The sequence below is a fragment of the Ascaphus truei genome, chromosome 2, assembly GCF_040206685.1.
Source record: "Ascaphus truei isolate aAscTru1 chromosome 2, aAscTru1.hap1, whole genome shotgun sequence".
In the NCBI taxonomy this organism is placed as follows: domain Eukaryota; kingdom Metazoa; phylum Chordata; class Amphibia; order Anura; family Ascaphidae; genus Ascaphus; species Ascaphus truei.
The window spans coordinates 421746618-421768342 of NC_134484.1; the positions used below are offsets into that span (position 1 = coordinate 421746618).

General features: G+C 42.1%; 1 protein-coding gene across 12 annotated transcripts in view; it reads right to left on the reverse strand.

Moving 5' to 3' along the window:
• The window catches only part of ABI1 (abl interactor 1), an 83373-nt gene that overhangs the window by 53012 nt on the left and 8636 nt on the right, over nt 1-21725 (reverse strand). For all 12 annotated transcript variants that reach the window (XM_075587638.1, XM_075587634.1, XM_075587636.1 and 9 more), the window contains exon 2: nt 521-688. In XM_075587638.1, coding sequence (XP_075443753.1) covers nt 521-688 — 168 coding nt within the window. The remainder of the gene's footprint in view (nt 1-520; nt 689-21725) is intronic.

Consider the following 21725-nt stretch of genomic DNA (forward strand, 5'->3'; position numbering starts at 1 on the left):
CTTTATTTTCCTCTTTCAATAAAGATTTGTGAAAGTTATTATTACTTTTGAGGCATCTTAATGGTTTCAGAACCGAAGGGTCCAGTCATCTGTGGCCACGGACCACATGGCACGAGCAATCACGTGAGCACGGTCCTAAGAGCTCACGCGTTCGCCTCCAGCATGGTAAATGTAAGGACCCCCACTTCCGATTAGTTTGCGATTAGTGCTCCCGTGGAGCGCTACTAGCGAATGCCTCCTAGAAAACTAGCAGACCCCCTTCAAGTAGATTGTATGTCATAAGGGCTCCCAGGGTGACACCCTTAATTGCATACGCTGTGTACATCTATAGGGCACTGAAGTGTTTAACACTTCTTGACATTTGTGCATTTCACATGAAAATGCTTTAAAACTCAGGCCTGATCAGTGGACTAATGGAAACCCTTCAGTACAAGTCCACTTGTAAATGATTAGACAAACCTTACAATGTACCCATGCTCCAAGCAGGAGTCCAGGCATAAGTAGTAATGAAGGTTCTTACCTGGGAGATATGGTTGATGGAGGATTCCATTCTCCGCAGCTGGGAGGCCTGGATATCCAACAGCTGCAGTACATTGTTGGCCAATGCATTGATCTGATAGGCAACGCTGGCTAAAGACTGAGTTGTGTATGCCTTGGTCTCCTCTAATGCTTTCCACTTGTCAGGTGCCTTCAAGATAAACAAAAAACAGAGGGTTGAAATATTTAGCATAGACACACAACTTTATATGTTTTCTTAATGCCTGAAAACATAGATATGGCCAAAATGTACCCATGATGTTAAGAGATGTTGCAGACGTGCAATAAAAGGAACGCAAATATTTGAAAATCCCACCATTATTTACATTTTTCAAATGAAAGAGACTTTCCAATCTTTATTAACCAGTTCATACCTGTAAGGGTTTGTCTTGTTTTTAGTGTGCAGCAAATACAGAATTTGCAGCAAATACAGAATTTGCAGCAAAAGGAAATTAAATTAAAAAAAAACCTTCAATGTTTGGCAACTTGTATTTCCTGGAAACAGCCCTAAGAGACAAAATATGTTTAAGATTGTTACATCGCAGATGAGGTCTGGAGATTAAAAAAAAAAAAAAAAAAAAAAGACGTCCATCGAGTTCAACCTATGCTAAATTTAGATGTCCGATGCTTTATCCTATATTAGTATTTACAGTATATTGATCCAGAGGAAAGCACACATTGAAACATTGATATTCCATAAGAGGAAAAATAAATTCCTAACCGACTTCAAATAATGGCAATCAGATTTCTCCCTGGATCAACATCCGTCCCACGTTTACGTATTTTGTGTATTCCTGTATACCTTTCTTTTCTAAAAAGATGTCCAACCATTTTTTGAAGATATCTATTCTATCTGCCATCACAGTCTGCATGGATAATGAATTCCTCCGCATTGCAACTGCACTTACTATAAAGAACCCTTTCCTTTGTTGCTGGTTAAATCTCCTTTCCTTCAACCTCAAAGGATGACCCTATGTCGTTTGTACTGCCCTTGGGATGAATAGTTCTTTTAAAAGCTCCTTGAACATATTTGTATATAGTCATCAAATTCCCTCTCAGACACCTCTTTTCTAATGTTAACAAATATAATTTAGCTAATTTCTCCGAATAAGTCACATTTTCCATCTCCTTTATTTGGTGGCTCTTCTCTGCATTTTGTTTCCTAGTTTCATATTATTTTTTTTATGGCGTGGTGCCCAAAACTGTGCTCCATATTCAAAATGTGGTCTTGCCAATGCTTTATAGAGGGGCATAATTATGTTTTCTTTCCTTCCACGTTTAAGGCAAGGTAAGATCTTGTTTGCATTTACAGCAACTGCATGCGATTGGGCACTATTGCTAAACCTGCTGTCTACAAGCACACTCCTAAAGCTGTTTCCATCAAGCATTAGCCTAATCTTTCCACATTTAATTTGTAAGTCGCCTGTTTATTCTTGTTTCTCAAATGCATAACCTTACATTTACCTGTATTAAACCCCATCTGCCATTTAGATGCCCAAATTTCCAGTCTATCAAATATCAATTTCTTCTGGAGACAAATTACATCCTGCTCTGATTCTATTACCCTACACAATTTATGGTAATCAGCAAAGATGGAGACTTTGCTCTCGATGCCAACCTCAAGGTCATTAATAAACAAGTTAAAAAGCAGGGGTCCCAGTATCGATCCATGAGGTACTCCACTGAATTTTAGCCCAACTTGAAAAAGTTACATTTACGACAACTCTGGTTTATCCTTCAACCAGTTTTCAATCCACGTGCAAATATTTTTGCAGAGTCCAATTTCCTTCATTTTGTACACACCTCGTGTGGCACCACATCAAAACCCTTGCAAAATCTAAGTAGATTACATCAACTGTATTATCCTGGTCTAAATTCCTACTTGCCTCCTCAAACAAGCCAATACAGTTAGTTTGGCATGACCTATCCTTCATAAATCCATGCTGACTATTACTTATACTTGTTACCCATGAGGTATTCCTGAATATTATCACGTACTAAACATTCAAGTAGCTTTCCCACTATTAATGTCAGGCTTACTGGTCTGTACTCAACCTGTTACAATCTAGCTCCCTTTTTAATATAGGCATCATGTCTGCTTTACGCCAATCTTGTGGTACTGAGCTTGTGGCAAAGGAGTCGTTGAATTCTAAATGTAATTGTTTGGCTATTGCTGAACTTGGTTCCTTAAGAACTCTTGGTTGTATGCCGTTGGGGCCAGGTGCCTTATTTACTTTAATTTGATCAAGGCACCTATGCACTTCTACCTAATTTAACCAATTGTTCGTTAATATAGGGGTTGTGGCTTTCTCCTGTGGCACTAGTTTCGCAATTGTTTCTTCCCATTTAAATACAGAGACAAATATTTTTTTCATACCTCTGCTTTTTCCTGATCTCCAATAATTTGCCTGCCCATCTCACACTGAAGGGTCCTAGATTTCTCTTTCCAATCTTTTGTTATTAAGGTACTTAAACTTTGTAGGGTTCATGTAACTATGTTGCAATCCTTTTTAGATGTTCAATTTTTGCTCATTTGACTTTTGTTACATTCCTTATAATTCTGATATGATGCCTCCGTCCCTTCGGACTTTAAGAATATAAATGCCTGCCTTTTCTGCCATCACATCCCCTACCTTTTTATCCACATTGGCTTAGACTTGTTTCTTTTATATTTATTACCCTAGGGTATACACTGATAAGTGTGCTTTTCTTAAAATGTTTTATTAAAGATTGCCTATTTATCTTCTACTTGTTTCCCTGCAAAAACATCATCCCAATGTATTCCTTGTAGATTATTCCTCAATTTATTAAAATCGGACTTTCTAAAATTGAAAGTCTTTGGTGAACCCATATATGTTTTTTGATCATTTATTTCAAATGAGACCATGTTATGATCACCATTTCCAAAATGTTGCCCGACTTTAATATTTATTATTTCTACAGTTTGATATTACCAAATCCAGTATTGCCCCTCTCCTGGTTGGTTCCTCAATAATTTGGGTCATGTTATTGTCTATTAGCACCCCTAAAAACCTGTTTCCTTTTGTTGTAATGCTAATCTCATTGCTCCAGTCTATGGATGCATAATTAAAATACAGGCATACCCCCGCATTAACATACGCAATGGGACCGGAGCATGTATGTAAAGCGAAAATGTACTTAAAGTGAAGCAGTACCTTTTTTCCACTTATCGATGCATGTACTGTACTGCAATCGTCATATACGTGCATAACTGATGTAAATAACACATTTGTAACATGCTCTATAGCGTGAGCTGCCATTTGCCTATTGGGCGACATGTACTTACTCGCGAGTGTACTTAAAGTGAGTGTCCTTAAAGCGGGGTATGCCTGTACCCCATTATGCAAACAACCTTGTTTTGATGCCTTCTCCATTTGCAAAAGTATTTTGGCTTCCTCAATCTCACAGATATTTGGTCGTTTATATAGCATATACCGACAAACATTTTTTTTTTGGTACTTTTACCTCTGTCAATTTATATCCACAAGGTCTCCCCTTATAATAGGTTTTAGATATTGGTTTAACATAAAAGCATACTCGACCTCTTCTATTTGATCGATCTTTCGAAAAAGGGAATAACCCTCTAAATTAACAGCCCAGTCATGAGTTTCAGTAATGCCTATGATATCATACTGCTCCCTTGTAGTCACTAAAGGTCCCCCATTTTATCTTGCCGGCTTCTTGCATTAGCAAGCATGCATTTAAGGTTTTTTCCAGTTTGTATTATCTTATCTGCTCCTTCCTTTCTGCTCCAATTGGATTTAATCTTGAGAAGATTTCTAGTATCTGTATTTAATATGGGTGTCTTCCTGCTTGCCAAACTCCCACTTGCCCCCATTCTACCTCCATGACCCCTAGCTATTTCCCCATTCCTATCTATTCTGTCTAGTTCATTAGCCGTTTGTGTGCCCCCCACCCCTCACCCCCGTTTCCTAGTTTAAAAATCTCCTCCAACCTTTAGAACATCCTCTCCCCTAGCACACAAGATCCCTCTTCATTGAGGTGCAATCCATCCCTACCATAAAGATAGCACCTCTCAGAAACCTCCCTAAGCTACAACTATCTCCCTTGGGTAGCGCATGGCACTGGTATGTCAGAAAATGCTACCTTGAAGGTCCTTGCCTATTAAGCTTGCGGCCTAGAGCCCAGAAATCATTTTTTTAGGACCCTTCATCCTTCTCATTTGTGCCAACGTGTACCAAGACCGCCGGGTCAGAACCAACCCCTCCCAACAATCTGTCTACCCGATCCGCAATGTGCCGAACTTGAGCCCCCAAGAGACAAACTGTTTGTTTCATGTACTGTAGTATTTTACATTGGTTTTTGCATGAACCCTTTTGCAGCCAGAGTGGCATTTGAGGTGTACCCTTTTTGGCATCTAAAGGGTTAACCCTCAAACGACCCAGTCCAGTGAAATTTTGGCGTTCTTGATCACAGATGAAAACTTTTGGTACGTTTGGCAAGCGATTCAATATTGCTTTATTCTACATCATGTTCAATTTCAGTGCTGGGGTTCTCGCAACAAACGGTCAATTTAGTCAGCAAAAAAAAATAAGTGACTGAAAGCCAAACATACATAAAAATGCTGCCTATCCTTTGCCAACATAAACCCAAAGCCTCCTACAGACGAATGCACCATTAATAGAATGCATTCTGCAATCAAGATTCTAATCATGTCTCCCCAAGGAATAGCTTATTTCCAAGATGTGCGAGAATGCGGACATTACAAGAGCCAAAGTTTTAGTAGATCTCTCAATTTAAAAAATAAATAATAATATTTTGCTTCTGCATTAAATTCCATACAGCAAAAAGAGTTCATCAATATGGGATTCCAAATTGTTATCCCCCAAACCCGTTTTATTCTGAGAAATATAAACATTTGCTAAAGAGGGCACTGATGCACAGATATAGGCACGTAGTGTAGGAGAGCTATTCAATCACTCCTGGTGTATAGCAAGATTGTGAATGGTTGCCCTGCAGTTGGCATGACTGCAACGCTTATAGGAAGCTTGGAAAAAAAACAAAGTGTAATTTGCAGTTGTGCAGTAGACTGGTGGCTTGCATATAACATTTAATACTATACAGGCAGTCCTCGGTTATCCAACAGAATCCATTCTGGAAGTAGCGTTGGATAGCGAGACCGTTGTAAATTGAGTCCCATGTCAATCAGTGGCGGTGAGCGTTGGATAACGCATTCCGACGTCAAATTCCGGCCCAAAGGGAAGCATTGTAAAGCGTTGGATATGCCATTCGTTGTACAGTGAAACGTTGGATAGCGAGGACTACCTGTATATAAAAGATACCATGCAGCATGGACATAAATACCATTTATTTTTCATTCAAAACACACATTTTATTGTGAAATCCTCAAAGCCGGGTTTTTTTTGTTTTTTTAAGGACTCTTAAAAATGGCCAACTAGAATAGTGTACCAATAAATGCTTAGCAAAGAGAAATAGTAAAGATCCCTAAAAAAAATAAAAAAACAAGGGATACCCTTGCATACCCTATCAGATTGGCCTTATTTTTATTTTCTGAGTTTTTTTATTTAATTTTAAAAAAGGCCTAAAAGTTGAGTGTTCAGATGGCAACCACTGCTGTGTACTCATGCTCCTCCATACCAGGCAGCACAAAGCCGTTTTCCATGAAGAATTCAAAAGATACTGATCAGAAAAGCTCAGGATAAAATGGCTTCTTTGATAAGGTTCTTTAAATTGGCACAACCATTCCTTCTGTAATAACTTGATTGTTGGAACTCATTTCATCTCTATCCCTTCTCCAAAAATGGTGTCCGTTTACCAATAATCTTATCCATTACGGAAATGGTTGTGGCCTTGCTTATGTCAGCCAGACAAGCAGATATTTAAGAGACTTACAAATCGGCCAACAAGAATAAGAAAGCTAAAAATGAGCTTGTTTAACATTAAGACATTTTAACACATTTACTCAAATTCGTTGTTGGGGAACTGAAGTGGACAATACTTATGAGACAGTGAGACCTTAGCCAGGTCTTGAAGCTGGAGTATTAACTCGTACAACATGAATGCACTTCAACACGAGGTCTGTCTTGTTTTTGAACAAATATTAAAGTATTAATATCGTAATGTATACACACAGTGGACTCAACAAACGAAGCTGGCAGTGCCCAAGAATATACCTTGAACGCTTACTGCATTGTCGTACGAAGAGGGTGTTCCAACACCACTCTGGATGCAACACACCCATCCCCAGAAAGGCTCATACAATGGGTTACCCGTCATTCTGGAGTACAAGTATACTCTCCGTACACTACTCCTTTTAGTTTTACCTCCGTCACCCTACCATACTGATCTTTATTGGATTTGTTTTGTTGTGGATTTTGTTGTACGTTTTGCGGTTTATTTTTACCTTTAGTTTCTATATTATTGAAATGGCGCCGCTTTAACGCGACAAAGTTTCCCTCATGTATTACCTCTATTTGCAACTTTGCAGCCAGGTGCTTGCGCGTTGTGTTTTTCCGCGTTATTTTATTTGGCTTTTTTGGGTTGATCTACTAGTGCATGATTCCAATCCTCAAGTACCCCCCACCAGGTCAGGTTTGAAGAAGCATCTCCACTTCAGCACAGGTCGCTCAATCAAAATGCCTGAGCCACCGATTGAGCCACCTGTGCTGAAGCAGGGATATCCTTAAAACCTGACCTGTTGGGGGTATTTGAGGACTGGAGTTGGGAACCACTGCTCTAGGGTATATGTATTTATCACTTTGACCTGGAGAAACAAGCATACTGTGAGGAGAACATGTCTTGGCCTGATGCAATAACGTTTGAAAAATGCTAGAACCCGGATGACTCCTTTTCTGTGCGCGATGTAACCTGACCCAGGTCAGCAAGAATGAGCATCCAAATGAGTGCTTTTTGCAATTATTTTGGGGTGTAAGATGCACATTTACCATTGATTACTGCGGAGTACATGCAATATACCAATGTGATTCCAGCTGAAATCAAAACAGAGCACACGAAAAACACCAGAAACCAGCTGAAGGATTGATTGCATTGAATTGTTTTACTTGGAGATCTCGTCTTGGTTAAATCACAACACAGTTTTTTTTTTTTATCTTTATCTTCTGCTCAGGAGACGTAGGCATTCAAACTATTCCGTGTCTGGGAGGTTAAAGGGAGCTGGTCTCAGATCCCAGTGCAGTCTAGGGTTGCCATGGCAACCTACAAAGCTAGAGATTGAAATAAATAAATAAAATAAACCATTTCAATCACAAAAAAAAAAAAAAAAGCAGGACATGGTCAGAGCGCAAAGTACACATTAAAGGTCTTAAACCCATACCGGCTTCTGGGGGGGAGGTGGAGGTTGCATCTTTAAGCCAATTCCTGCTTCTATTATGTAGCTGTCTTTTTAGAAGAGACACCAGGCACATTTGTATGCCGACTGCACAATATTCCACATACTGTGCTATTTATTCTGCAGACCCTGCTCGTGTGCGCAGCTGGGAATACACACCTAATCTCGGGCCTATTTATCTTCGGCAAAATCACCTTCCCGCACAGGAAGAAATGGGCGGTTTTTAGCCCTTTGGAAACTGGGAGGCACTGCAGAGCAGTCCCCAAATCTCACAGCAATAAGCGTTTCAAAATGGTGCCCCGACATCAAGATCATCTTGGCTCTTGCAACACACACGTATCTTATCAGAGCGCCCCAGCCTCTCCAGCACACCTTGATCACGTGACAGCTCCTCGGATCACGTGATTGTGGTGTCGCCGATTACGGGAACGGACGTGTCGCTCTCCTCTTCCATTCGCCTGCTTGCCAGAGAGATGGCCGTCAGTGCTCCACAGCAGCGCATAATACGGATCCCACCCCTAGAGAACTAGACGACAGCCCAGGACATGGCCACTATAACATGGGGTCCCCGGGGTGCCAGCCCCTTGGCGTGGCTGCTTCGTCATGATACACTCAAGGGGTTAAAACGTTTTTGAAAAAGTTGAACACTTCCCTTGTTTCCAAATGATGTAGCAAACCCCCACAGAAATCTATACGACTTTAAACCTGAGTATGAAGTATCTTGCTTCCTGAGCATGATCATATCTCCTTTAGATTTCATTGGGTTTTAGGGAGAGCTTCATTTTAACCACCCAGGCACCTAATATTTCAAGAGCTTATATCTCATGGAAGAAGCATCAGATTAAAGCAGCAGTACAAGCAATATCTGACATGTGTGGGTTTTGTACTTGTAGCATTTAAAAAAAAAGTTTTAAAGACATTGGAAATGCTTCCTACATTAGAAACATTAACAAAGTGACAGCCCCTTCCCCTTTTGAGCCCCGCCCTCTCTAGCCGTGCGCCAATTGTATCTAGTAACTGCCTAGTCAATCATATTCCAGGACTACATTGCCCAGAATGCTGTGCAAGAACTGAATTAAAATAACCCGGAGCAAGTGATCGATTACAGGAGAATGGATCGATCTGTAGCTTAGCTAATCACTTGCAGTGTGCAGATTGTATTGATGCACATATTGAATGGGGGAGGGGGGGGGTTAATATAGATAGATATATATATATTTATTTTTTTAACGGCAGCTTTAAAAAAAATACACACACGGCATTACGATCAGTGTGTACTGCTGCTTTAAAGTAGCTCTCGGGGAAATTAGAGTATCCACATCAGAATATATGCATTACAGCATTCTCACTGTATCAAGACACAAATAAAGAGAACAGGATAACGCAGAGAATACCCAAACCTTCAGCTTTCAACATTCACAACATTTAGGAGCAAAACGTATAAAAATAAAAAAAACACACGCACAAACACTTCCGGATTTCCTTCCTTCCTTTCTACCAACTGCCCCCCCTCCCCCCCCCCCCGCCATCATGAACTACCTACTTCTAACCTATTAAACGTAATCACAGTCATTAATTCACTTTGATAGACTGCCCTTTGACAGATTACAATGTTTTGCGTTGCGTTATAAGCCCTCCAGGAAGTGAAGGTGTTAAACTTGACATTTACAGTAGTTACAGATCCTCGCTTCCCTGCTTCTATTGCTAAACTCCAAGGAGTAAGTGGCCTATAATAGAGCAGCTTGTGATCCCCAAGTCACAATCCCCACTGACGTGTAGTGCAGGTACTGGGACTACACACTGCTTGGTGGCATTTTTAGCATGACTTATACCAGGGGGCTCAACTCGAGGCCCCCCCCCCCCCCCACACACACAACAGGTCAGGTTTTCAGGATCCCAGGTGCAACACAAGTGAGCCTCTGATTGAGCCTTCTGTGCTGAAGCAGGGATATCCTGAAAACCTGACCTGTTGGGGGGGGGGGGGGGAGGGTGAGGACTTGAGTTGAGCATCCCTGGAATAATTTGTGCTAAAAATGCCACCAAGTAGTACCAAGCAGAGTGCAGTTCCAGTACCTATGTAGGGTCACCACTACGTTTAAGAAGTAGTCCTTATTAGGTTTATCACATGATGTATGCATACAATGTGTCTGCCACTTCACTGGAGACCACCGGGGCTGGCAACACTCAGAGAACAGGCAAGTTCAAAGAAGCCCTACTGTGCACCTGAAAAAAGTCACAGAACTGGAATCCAACTCCGTGAGCAAAAGGACACTGACTGAGAACAATGACACCATGTGGGAAGCCGAGGAGCCCGGCTCAAATCCCAGTGTCCGCGCCTTGTGACCATGGCCAAGTCACTTCATCTCCCTGTGCCTCGAGCACCAAGAACAGATTGTAAGCGCATTTGGGCAGGGACTCGTGCCTGCAATAATTATACGTACAGTGAGCGCTATACAAAAAAAAAACACATTGTTATAATTGTAAATCAGAAGCATGCAACAGGAGACGGCACTGTGTTATTCACATGCGTGTATCTAAAGCTGCAGGAATACTTGGAAGTTATGTTTAACAAACCCAAGCTCTCTGAGAACTGTAATTAGTGTTCTGCCAAGACTGCCACAGCATCTGGGAACATACATACGCGCTACCAGAGAGAAATATGTTAAACGCGGCTTCTCCGTTCAATTCCATCAGTAAAAAAAAAAAAAAATTCTTCCAGCAGTTAAGGAGTTAAAGGAGGCATTCCCTCCTAGGGACCAAATGAACTAAAACGTGTCACGTTTAATAAATGAAATGATAACTGGAGATGAGCGGACTTGTCGGAATCCGTTCCGCGGATTCTCTTGACCCAGCCCGACCCGCGGAAAGAAACCCGCCGCCGGGTGGTTTCATTGCAAGGCCGCCCGAATTCTTCAAAATACGCCATTGGGTCTCAGACGCAGAGACTTTACAGACTCTGGTCTTAGGATTCAACTTCAATCTGAATCCGCAGAACGTCTTCACATTAATATTCCTATACACCTCCCACCATTCTAATTCCGCTGACTGATTCCGATCCAGGTTGCAGGTTCGGATTCCGTGGGAAATTTCTCCCATCTGTAACTACTGACTTCTCAAAAGAAATATCAGATAAGAATTTAATATTTAACGTTCAATGTTTCTATATTAACCAAATGCTTCCAAGAGATTCAGAGATTGTGTTTATAGGCAGGTTGTCGGCCCTCATTCCAGCATCACTTTTCTCTTTTGTTGTTTGCAACGCGAGCATGAAGCCATCAGTACTTTAAACAAATAGGAGGGCGGCACAATGAGGATCTCAGAAGAATGAGCTGCATAGAAACTAAAGGATATAAAAGCACGTTCATTTTCCACAGGAAACAAGTCAAAGTTTCACTTTAAGGGCGAGAATTCTTCTAAAGGAAGCAACTTACACAAATAACTTCAAGAAGTAATGTTTGCCCGCTGTAATGGGACTGCCTTGGGAACCGATATTTGAAGCAGCTGGTCATATTGGAGATATGCACGTACAAAACGTAAATATATATTTCTCTAATGACGACAGTCCAAAGCGTGCAGCATTCACACCTACGCACCATGCAGTCTGCCCCGGTTACCCAAGAGATAGAATCCTCCAGAAATATGCTATGGACATGAACTCAGCCAGAGACTGCGCTCAACTGATAAACCCTGCATCAATGCTGCAAACTGGCCCATAGTAACTCTGACTGGCACAAAGTGATATGTTTAAGGAGTTACATACATCTGGGTGATTTATGCCTTTTCAACCCAAATCTGACAACTATAAGTATTTTTAAATACTTTTTGTACATTACTATGGAAACATGGCAAGCAAAGATTGGTTGTTCCCTTCTGGCCGATATCACTGTGTTCAACAAGACTGTGTACCGCCCCCCCCCCTCACCTTCCCTTATCTTATCTTTATTGGTTCTCTGACAGTGATTAGCGTAAATAATAATAATAAATAAAAACACTTCATTCAGAGGCCCCTAAAGAAATTCAACTTGTAATTAATTTCAATAAAAATAAAAAGCAACCAAATCTTTGCTTTTAGCACCATTAGATTTATTAAGGAAAGCCAATTAGACAGTGTAATTCTTTGCCAGAGATTGTTTTCTGGCCAGGAAGGTGGAATCGTGTTTTTAACCTTTTGAGTGCCACAGGCACAATGTGGTCACAGGACTGCTTTCAATGGCGCTCTTTGGGAACACAGGACACAATCAAAGCAGAAAAGACAAACCTCTTTGGGTAGGACAGTCACTATGTCATGAGAACCCCCGGAGTGTCAGCCCCCCTTACGCAGTGACTACGTCTGGGGAACCCAAAGGGTTAAGGGAAAAAAAGAAATAAATTAAAAAAAAAAAAAACTTACCCAGCCCAAAGAACAACTATTCACATTTCAATATTGCTGTCATTTTAGGCCAGAAATACCAAGTTAATAAAAGGCACATCAGCAAATGCGATGGGGTCTGCAATACGGAGGAGCTGCAATACGGAGGAGCTCTTTAAATTATTGATTTATTAGTGGATGATGTCCAAATGAAGAAAAAAAAATATGCAGTGATTTCAAAGCTGAAATATTCGGGTGGAGTTGCTGTTAAAGCAGCTCTTCAAAAATAAATCAGAGTTAAAAAATACATTATTATAAAAAAAAAAAAAAAAAAAAAAATGAATAAAGTAAATGTTGGCAATATGTAGGAATTCCCCAGAATATTACATAACATCAGTATTTTCCCAGAAGAAAAAACTAAAACATGAAGTCATAATACAATAAGCGCACGCCAAGTAGAGGGGCCAACAGAAAATGTATAAACCGCTGACAGAGGGGTTACTATTTGCAACATATTACCCGTCTGATGGCAAACAGCTCCAGAGCCGTGTCAGGGAAGAGGACTATACCAGAGCTCGCTGGACGTGGCATAAGGTGACCACCAACATGGGAACCATTGCAATCCGCATGTTCACGCCACAAATGGTGATGTGTGTTGTTAAATCGTTTTAGTAGTTAAAGTAACAGTAATATTCTTATTATAAACCTAAACAAATCCTACTGGTTGTTTGTTGTGGAAGAACCTGTAAATTATAATTAAATCCATGATTTTATGCTCTTTTCCCAATTGTACAGAAAATTCACTCCAAATACATTAAAAAAAAAAAACCATTTAGATAAAATTAATAAAGACAACTTAAGTCCTTAACAATGCCACACTTACACAATGCATATATCATTATGTTCACCCAACCGTCAGGCTACCAGAAGATCAAAGAATATTACTTGTGCTTCCTCAGTATAGAAAACACACACACACACACACACACACACACTTTCAGAAGGGCTGCCTGAGCCTGCATTGGTGGGCAACTAGTGGCCCAGGGAGGGCCCTCAGGGTGCCAGCTGCAGCTCCAAAACATCTGGCCCGCCGAGCAGCCCACTCTTATTGCTGATGTGGATCGTAGCTTCTCCCCACTCTCTCAGCTGCTTAATAACAGGGCGCTTATAAATACTGGACCTAAATCACTAGTTCCCGGTGTAAGCAGAAGAGCAGGACAGTATTTATCAGCACTCTGGCATTAGAAGGGGGGGTGATATATATATATATATATATATATAGATATAGAGATCTATCATCTTCAGCCCTTGACGATCCACTGCTGGATGAAGTCCTCCCCAATGATCTTCCAGGTACTGCGGTTGCAACCTTCTCTTCTCCACGTTGCTCCAACATATTTTCTGATTTCATCCTCCCATCTTACTTTTGGTCATCGTCTTGGTCTTTTAAGTTCTCTTGGTATCAAGTAGAATGCCATCTTTATCCAAACAATGGCAATTTCTTCTTGCAATATGTTTCGCCCACTGCCATTTTTATTTCTTCCCCCTTGTGAGAATGACCCTTTTGTTTGGTTTCACACCCATTCATTCTGTCTCTTTGGGTAATACACTGAAAACACTTGAATAAATGACTAGAGAAAGTCACTATAAGCCCTAACAATAGCACTCAGAAGTCATCATACAAAGGTATGTATGGGGTGATGAACATAAGTGTAATCACTAGGACCAAAAGGGGAGGTATATAGCCTCCTGCCACTGTTTGTGTATCTTTGGGTAATACCCATGATACATCTCTCCATAGTTCTTTGAGTTCTCTAAATCTTCTGAATTATCTTTGCAATTAAGAGTCCAAGTTTCACACCCATAAGAAAGCACAAGAGATTAACTAATGACCCTTGCATATGAGAAAAAAAACGGATAGTATTTCACTTCATCATTTGTGATATTGGATCATTTGGGGCTTTTTTGTCTTTGTTTAATACAGTGGAACATGCCCTTGAAATATTGTCTTGTTTCTTGCAAATGTTTGACTGTTTAGGGCAGTAGAGGGAGGGATCCTGGGTTATGAGATTATTGCAGCAGTGATGACCATTGTAAAAGCAAAACCTTGCACCAAATCCCTATAGTCTGTCAGCTACTAGACATTTCGGCAGCAAAAGTGTTAAAAATGTAAGGCGGATACAGCCAAACTTAGTGCTTATATACATATATCTATAACACAAAGACACACAGACACACAGAAACACAGAAACACAATTAATGTATTAATTCAACCTTATTTACATCTCTTCCATCACTCACAAATAATGTGTACATTTACATAAATACACTTCTTTTTTTTTTAACAGGTAATAGAGCACAGCTCCCAGCAGGAAGGAAGTCCCCGATTTCCTCTTGTGGTAAGGAGTTAAAAAGTCAGAACAAAATGGTATACACCCTTCCTTTCTCTCTCCTCTCCCCCCCCCCTTAGAACAGCTGGGCCAACAAGAAATGGAGAAGCACAGTTTATATACTCTGAAACAGACACTTCCATCCTCTGCTGGGAGCCAATGATAAAGAAACCCCAAACCACTACAATTGTCCCACATTATAATTAAGCTTCAGTCCACAGTCGATCACTAAAAACGTCCCCTTTACCAGGAGACACAGTTATTGTGGTGCATGGATGAAGATTGAGTCTCTGTCACAAATCCAGCTTGGTCGCTTCTGTGTTTTAAGTACATTTACTGGAATAAACAGGCATCAGACAAGGTCCTACTACTTCTTAAACAATCAGCAGTGTTGAAGGCCACAGCAAAACAGTCTGTATTGAATATATTCACTGAAGAAACAAATGCTGTGAAGTAGGGTTGTTAAATGCCGAGTGAAGAGTCTGACATAACCCAGAGGTTCTCATCTCCAGTCCTCAAGACCCTCTTCCACTGAGCCAACTTTAATGAAGCAGTGATATCCTGAAAACCTGACCTGTTTGGGGGGTCTTGAAGACTGGAGTTGAGAACCCTGCCTTAATCCATTTTCTCACAGACAACACGATAATGGGCATGAAAGCAGCTTTCCAATGATATGGTTTTTACACACGCACACACAATCAGGTGTATATTTCTTTGGACGGGACAATACATGTATTATTATTATTATTATTAGCCTCATCTCTAGGACACAACAGCGACTTTCATAGAGGTTCAAAACGTCCCAAGCATGTCTCCAGAACACTTCAGCAGAAAGGAAACAAATGCTACAGGAAGCGTGAAGAAAATAAGAGAGAATGCTAAAAAGTAACTAAAATATGTCACTTAAAATAAAGGAGAGTGCGTCTAAGGCCGTGTACATGGTTGTGCCTCTAGCTGGAGCGATTTGTGCCCTCTAGGTAGACATGATGGGGGGGGGGCGTGTCCATGATGTCACGGCGCTGGTTCGCCTTCATTGGGCCAACCGCTCATGTGACCCAACTGTCACGCGACATTAAAAAATGTATTTGTTTCCTCGCACGTCGCGCACTTGATGGCCGGCCTCAGAGGCACGGCCTTTTGATCGTGCGCGCCCGACCGTGGTCACACTCACCATGGGCGCAGCCTTAGTCACAAACAGAGGCCTGAAATCCTCAGTTGGATATTTGCATGGAGCATATGGCTGGACCACACTCACAATATCTGCCAAATACTCGGTCAGACCAAATAATCCATCCCAGTACCCAGTCTTCTACAGTGGCAAGTACTGGAAGCTTAGGGATGAAAGCATCACGCACTCCCTGTCTCCCGATATGTCAGTGCTGCCACTATTTATTAGGGACTTTCCAGTCCAGATCTAAACTGGAGCAGGAGCGTCAGGGGAGAAAGCTGCCCCCTAAAAACCTTCTTTGTGGTCAACATCCATATAGAGCAGCGATTCTCAACCCTGGGGCTCCGTGGAGTAGTCCCAGGGGTTCCAACAAGCCGCCCGCAGCAGGTTTCCTGGCTCTCCCCCTCCCCCCCAGCTCTCCCCCTCCCAGAGCCCGCTCACAGCCGCGCTCTAGCAGTGCGGTGCCTGCTGCTAGCTAGCGCGTGTGTGTGTGTGCAGTTCTCGTTGCCTCCTCCTGCATGAGGTAGGCATATGGGGGGGGGGGGAGAGAGATGTGAGATGCCGGGGGGTGGGTATATGAGGTTGATGATGGGTGCTGGGAGAGATGAAATGATTATTTTACCTGTGCGCCTGGAATTTTTTTTTAAATATGTATTGGGGGGGGGGGGGGCGGGAGTCTCTTAAAAATGTATTGAGGCGGCGGGGCATTTTTAGAATGCATTGGCGGGGGCATTTTTAGAATGTACTGTGAGGTGGGGTTACATGTATTTAGGGGGTGTGGTTTTTTGGTATATATTTTGTGAGGGGGGATTGAGTGGGGTAATTAGCGGCAGGTGGGGGCGAGTGAGAGGAGAGAGGGGGGAGTGAGTAAAAGATTGAGTAAGAGTGAGACGCAGGGGAGATAAATACATGCGAGTCGGGAGGGGGGGGGAGAGTGAGTGAGACGGAGGGGAGAGAAATACATGGGTAGAGGGTAGGAAATAGAGGGGGCTCGTGAGGTGTCAAATTAACCTAATATGTGTCAGCCAGATAGAGTTTCCCTGAGATTTTTCGAAATATTTCAAGGGTTCCTCCAAACAAAAAAGGTTGGGAATCACCGACAGAGAGAAGGGAGAGAGCACCCAGCCCACTATTGCAAACGTAACCAAAAGAATATAATAATGTGATCTGCTTCAGCACTTCCACGAAACCTCACTGCAGCCAGAGGGGCGGGCGAGGAGGTCAAGTGTGCAGTGATTCAACCGTTACAATAAAAATCAAGATTTAAGTACTGGCAATTTATTTTGCCACGAGGAAGAGTGAATAAGGGGAAGCACATAAATTGTGGTTTAACCTTACTAAATCCCTTCTGTACGTGAGGCCGGTCCTTTAGAGAGGTTTCTCGCGCTCGCTGTAATATAGAGTCACATGAGCCATGTATCTGCAATCCTGAATGTTCCCTAACCTGCAGAAACAGAGATATCTCCAGGAAGAGAACACTTTTAATGTCTTTAGAACAACCAAATGTTTGAGTGCGTTTATGATTTTTACCCAAGCTTATGTGATAAAACTGTGTTTGTAAACTGCTGTGTATGTGGCTTTTTGCTTGTGTGTGGTTAAAACTCATTATGCTTCCATCATTAGCCAGACAGGTAGAGTAAAATAAATTGTAATATCTGATCAATATAATTAACAGACCTGGAAAATACACTCATTTTTACACACGACACACACAAAAAAAATAATAATAATAATAAGATTACCATAGAAGTATTTTTTTCAAAGGAATACACTTACCAGGAAGTGTTTAGTGAAACAATAGGATGTAAAAGAATAAAAACAATACAAATAAACTTGCATGAGATTATGACACATTGTGACTATAGCCACACCAAATTGAAGGGAGTGTGCGTCACACGCACACACACTTTATATTTATCCACCACGTTTAGATATAGACAGACACACTGTATATCTATATCCTTTCTCCCGCCCTACCCCCCCAATATCTCTGAATTTATGCATTTTCCGAGCCACCTTTCCTGCACCAGAACTGCTCTGTGGTACCCGACCTTTGAGGACCCTTCCCTGGTTATAAAGCCACCGGTTTTTGTTGGGCACAAAACTGGCTTCAGGGTACGGCTCGCGGCCAACAGAAAGTTTCAATGTCCTCCCTTATTCGGGACCCAGAGGCCATATTTATGGGGTATCCAAGCAGCACAGAAAAACGTCAAATAGCTTGGGCTGGAGGAGCAGCACCGACACTGAAAACCACGACATTGACTGAAGCAGGGGATCCTGGCTCAAACCCCCAGCGCTGTGTGACCTTGGGCAAGTCACCATCATCCTGTACCTCAAGCACCAACATTAGATTGTAAGCTCCGCAGGGCAGGGACTAGTGCCTGCAAAACTATGAACACAGACGTACACTGTCGGTGCTATACAAGTAAACATATTACAGTTTGGAAACTGGGTGTTCCTGCGTCACCTCTGGGAGGTGCCCCACCGGGTCCGATATGCTTTAAAAATAAAGAATAATTGTGATGGCGGAAAAATAAGATTTTATTTTTGTTTTCCTCCTATTACCAGACCTAGGTGGGTTCCCTAAAACGGTCACATTTCATGTGTTAAAAAAAAAGAAGTTAAAAAGGTATTGATTGGGCAAATACTATTGATATAACCATTAAACTCTTGAAATGGGGAGTCCCCAGAGCTCGGACCAACACGACCAGCTGCAGTGGACCTTCTGATTCAAACATGGTATTTATGTATAAAAACAGTGCGAGCAGAATCAACATGAACACAATTGCAATGTCTAAAATAATATAAAAATACAAATATAGAATTATAACCCGGCACGTGTATATATAAATAGGTGAATATCAATATATAATAGTCCATAAAAGGATATTAGTGACTGATGTGAGTAAAGTCCTTTTCCTTCCAAACTTGAGTGGTTAACAGATGGGAGATAGACTCAAATCTCAAAGCACATAGAGAAAGCGTTCCTCTTTACAGTGTGATGCTGTCCTATAAGTTGAGACATAAAACGGGGAAATACATTGCGCAGTATTGTTTTACAGCAAATAAACCCTTATTCATGAAACTCAAATAAATGCCTAATTACTAGAAGTAGGTAGGTAGCATACAGTGGAGAGAAACTGTGTTTGGAGTCTTCCAAGTCCAGAGAGCTTCAGGTGTAACACGAACCCCACGTGGTGTCCCCAAATCCGATGGCTATAAGAAGAAACTCCCTCTCAGGAAAAGATGTCTCCTGAGCCTGTCCCAGGATTCCTGTATCTTGATCAGCCTCTCTCTGTGTTTGATCTTTTTCTTTTTTCTTGTTCCTCCTCTCTTTCCTCTGAGACGTCTGCTCTTGACCTTTTTCTCTATAAAATGGGAGTAGCTGGGAGATGCTGCAGTCAACACCAATGCTGGTGCCAGGCCTGGAGACCTGTTTCAGAGGATACTGTAGAACAGCGCAGAGGTCACAAACCTTTTCACGAGGTCAGGAGGGAAAGCAGAAGAGACTGGCAAGAACCCAGGCAGACAGAGAGAAAAAGGTCAAGAGCAGACGTCTCCGAGGAAAGAGAGGAGGAACAAGAAAAAAGAAAAAGATCAAACACAGAGAGAGGCTGATCAAGATACAGGAATCCTGGGACAGGCTCAGGAGACATCTTTTCCTGAGAGGGAGTTTCTTCTTATATCCATCAGATTTGGGGACACCATGTGGGGTTCGTGTTACACCTGAAGCTCTCTGGACTTGGAAGACTCCAAACACAGTTTCTCTCCACTGTATGCTACCTACCTACTTCTAGTAAGTAGGCATTTATTTGAGTTTCATGAATAAGGGTTTATTTGCTGTAAAACAATACTGCGCAATGTATTTCCCCGTTTTATGTCTCAACTTATAGGACAGCATCACACTGTAAAGAGGAACGCTTTCTCTATGTGCTTTGAGATTTGAGTCTATCTCCCATCTGTTAATCACTCAAGTTTGGAAGGAAAAGGACTTTACTCACATCAGTCACCAATATCCATTTATGGACTATTATATATTGATATTCACCTATTTATATATACACGCGCCGGGTTATAATTCTATATTTGTATTTTTTATATTGTTTTTTTGGGTAAATTTGAGAAATTTTCCTAGATTACCAGGCTGCTTACATTTGTGCACTGCACTGTTTCATTATATGGTCTAGCGCTTGTTTTTAGTATTTTTGTATTGCTATCTGCAATGTCTAAAATGTTGATTTCATGTGGTTAGCCTGTAACACGCAGAACATACCAAAAAACACGCCAGAGCTTCCTCATATTAGCTTCTCTTTTAGTGTGGGGAAAGGTGTGTGCAAGGGTTGGCGAGTGGCAGGCAGATGTCGTCATTGATTGTCAGCCCATTATCCCAGTCAAAGAAGCTTTCACTGGTTAGAAGGTGATGTTCTGTGCAATAATATACTACAAAGTCACGACAAAAACTACAACCACATACACATTTAAGATGGACAATGGTTTGGAATTCAAGTTATCTGGAAGAATGTAAAAATTGTAAATTTAACTAGGGAATGCAGCCAAACATCAATATTTTCATTTCGGCTGGAATTACACCAAGCTCTCTAGGAAGAATTTACATTTTAGTAGTCCAATTTTAATGGGAAAAAAAACTACATGAAACTCAGATATAACATTTTGACTTGGGTGAGGGAGGGGGGCAGCGAGAGAAGAGGGGGCAGAGCATGGCGAGGTGGTGGGGGAGCAGAGGGGCTGATAGCAAAGGCAAGAGAGCATAGCGACGGGAGGGGGGGTGGGAGAAAGAGGAAGAGACCATGGTGGTGAAGTTGCAAATTCTTTTTATCGTTTGTTTGTTGTCAAACTTTGGTGTTTCCGAGTATGGGTTGAAGGGGGGTGGGGGGAGGGGGCGGCCAGTTGATATACTTGCTCTGGGGCTCACAAGTCAGCGACATGAAAGCCGGATTTAGCATGCTGGGACAGTTAAAGTCACGGCAGCTCAGTGAGAGCGGGAGGGGAGAATCTGAGCAGGAGGTGGAGCTAGTTGGAGATGTGGTGGAGCCCTCCTGTATTCTGCATGCCCCAAACTCTCACAGAGACACACACACACAGAGACACACACAGACACAGACAGAGACACACACACAGACAGACACAGTCACACACACACACACACAGACAGACACAGTCACACACACACAGACAGACACACACACACAGACACACACAGACACAGACAGAGACACACAGACAGACAGAGACACACACACACACGCAGACAGAGACACAAACGCAGACACACACACAGACAGAGACACACACACAGACAGAGACACACACACAGACAGAGACACACACACAGACAGAGACACACACACAGACAGAGACACACACACAGACAGAGACACACACACAGACAGAGACACACACACAGACAGACAGAGACACACACACAGACAGAGACACACACACAGACAGACAGAGACACACACACAGACAGAGACACACACCTCCAGCCAGTGTGTATATTGAGAGTACAGGAGGGCTCCAACTAAATCCGCCCCAGCCCACCAAATCTCACCACCACCACGCTCCTCGCTGAGCTGAGGTGACAAAGTGTCAAATCGCCGCCGCTGCTGTTCCCAGCGTGCCAGAGCCGGCTTTGATGTCGCTGGGGAGAACGGTTTCCGGTAGTAGCGGTAATCGTCATGTCAGTCATCATTGTGTACAGCACAGGTGCCAGAGGGAAGTGTATGTATGTGCGCATGCGCGTGTAGACCGCGGAAACTTAAAAACATCCTCCTACCCGACCGGCTTCAAACAACTAGCGACCGCTTGTTTACTGAAAGATTTCTGGAGACAAGAACTTACTGGTTCTAATTTAGTTAGATCCCCCTCCTTCCCTGTTCATCAGAAAATCAAGCGCACACACACTTTGGA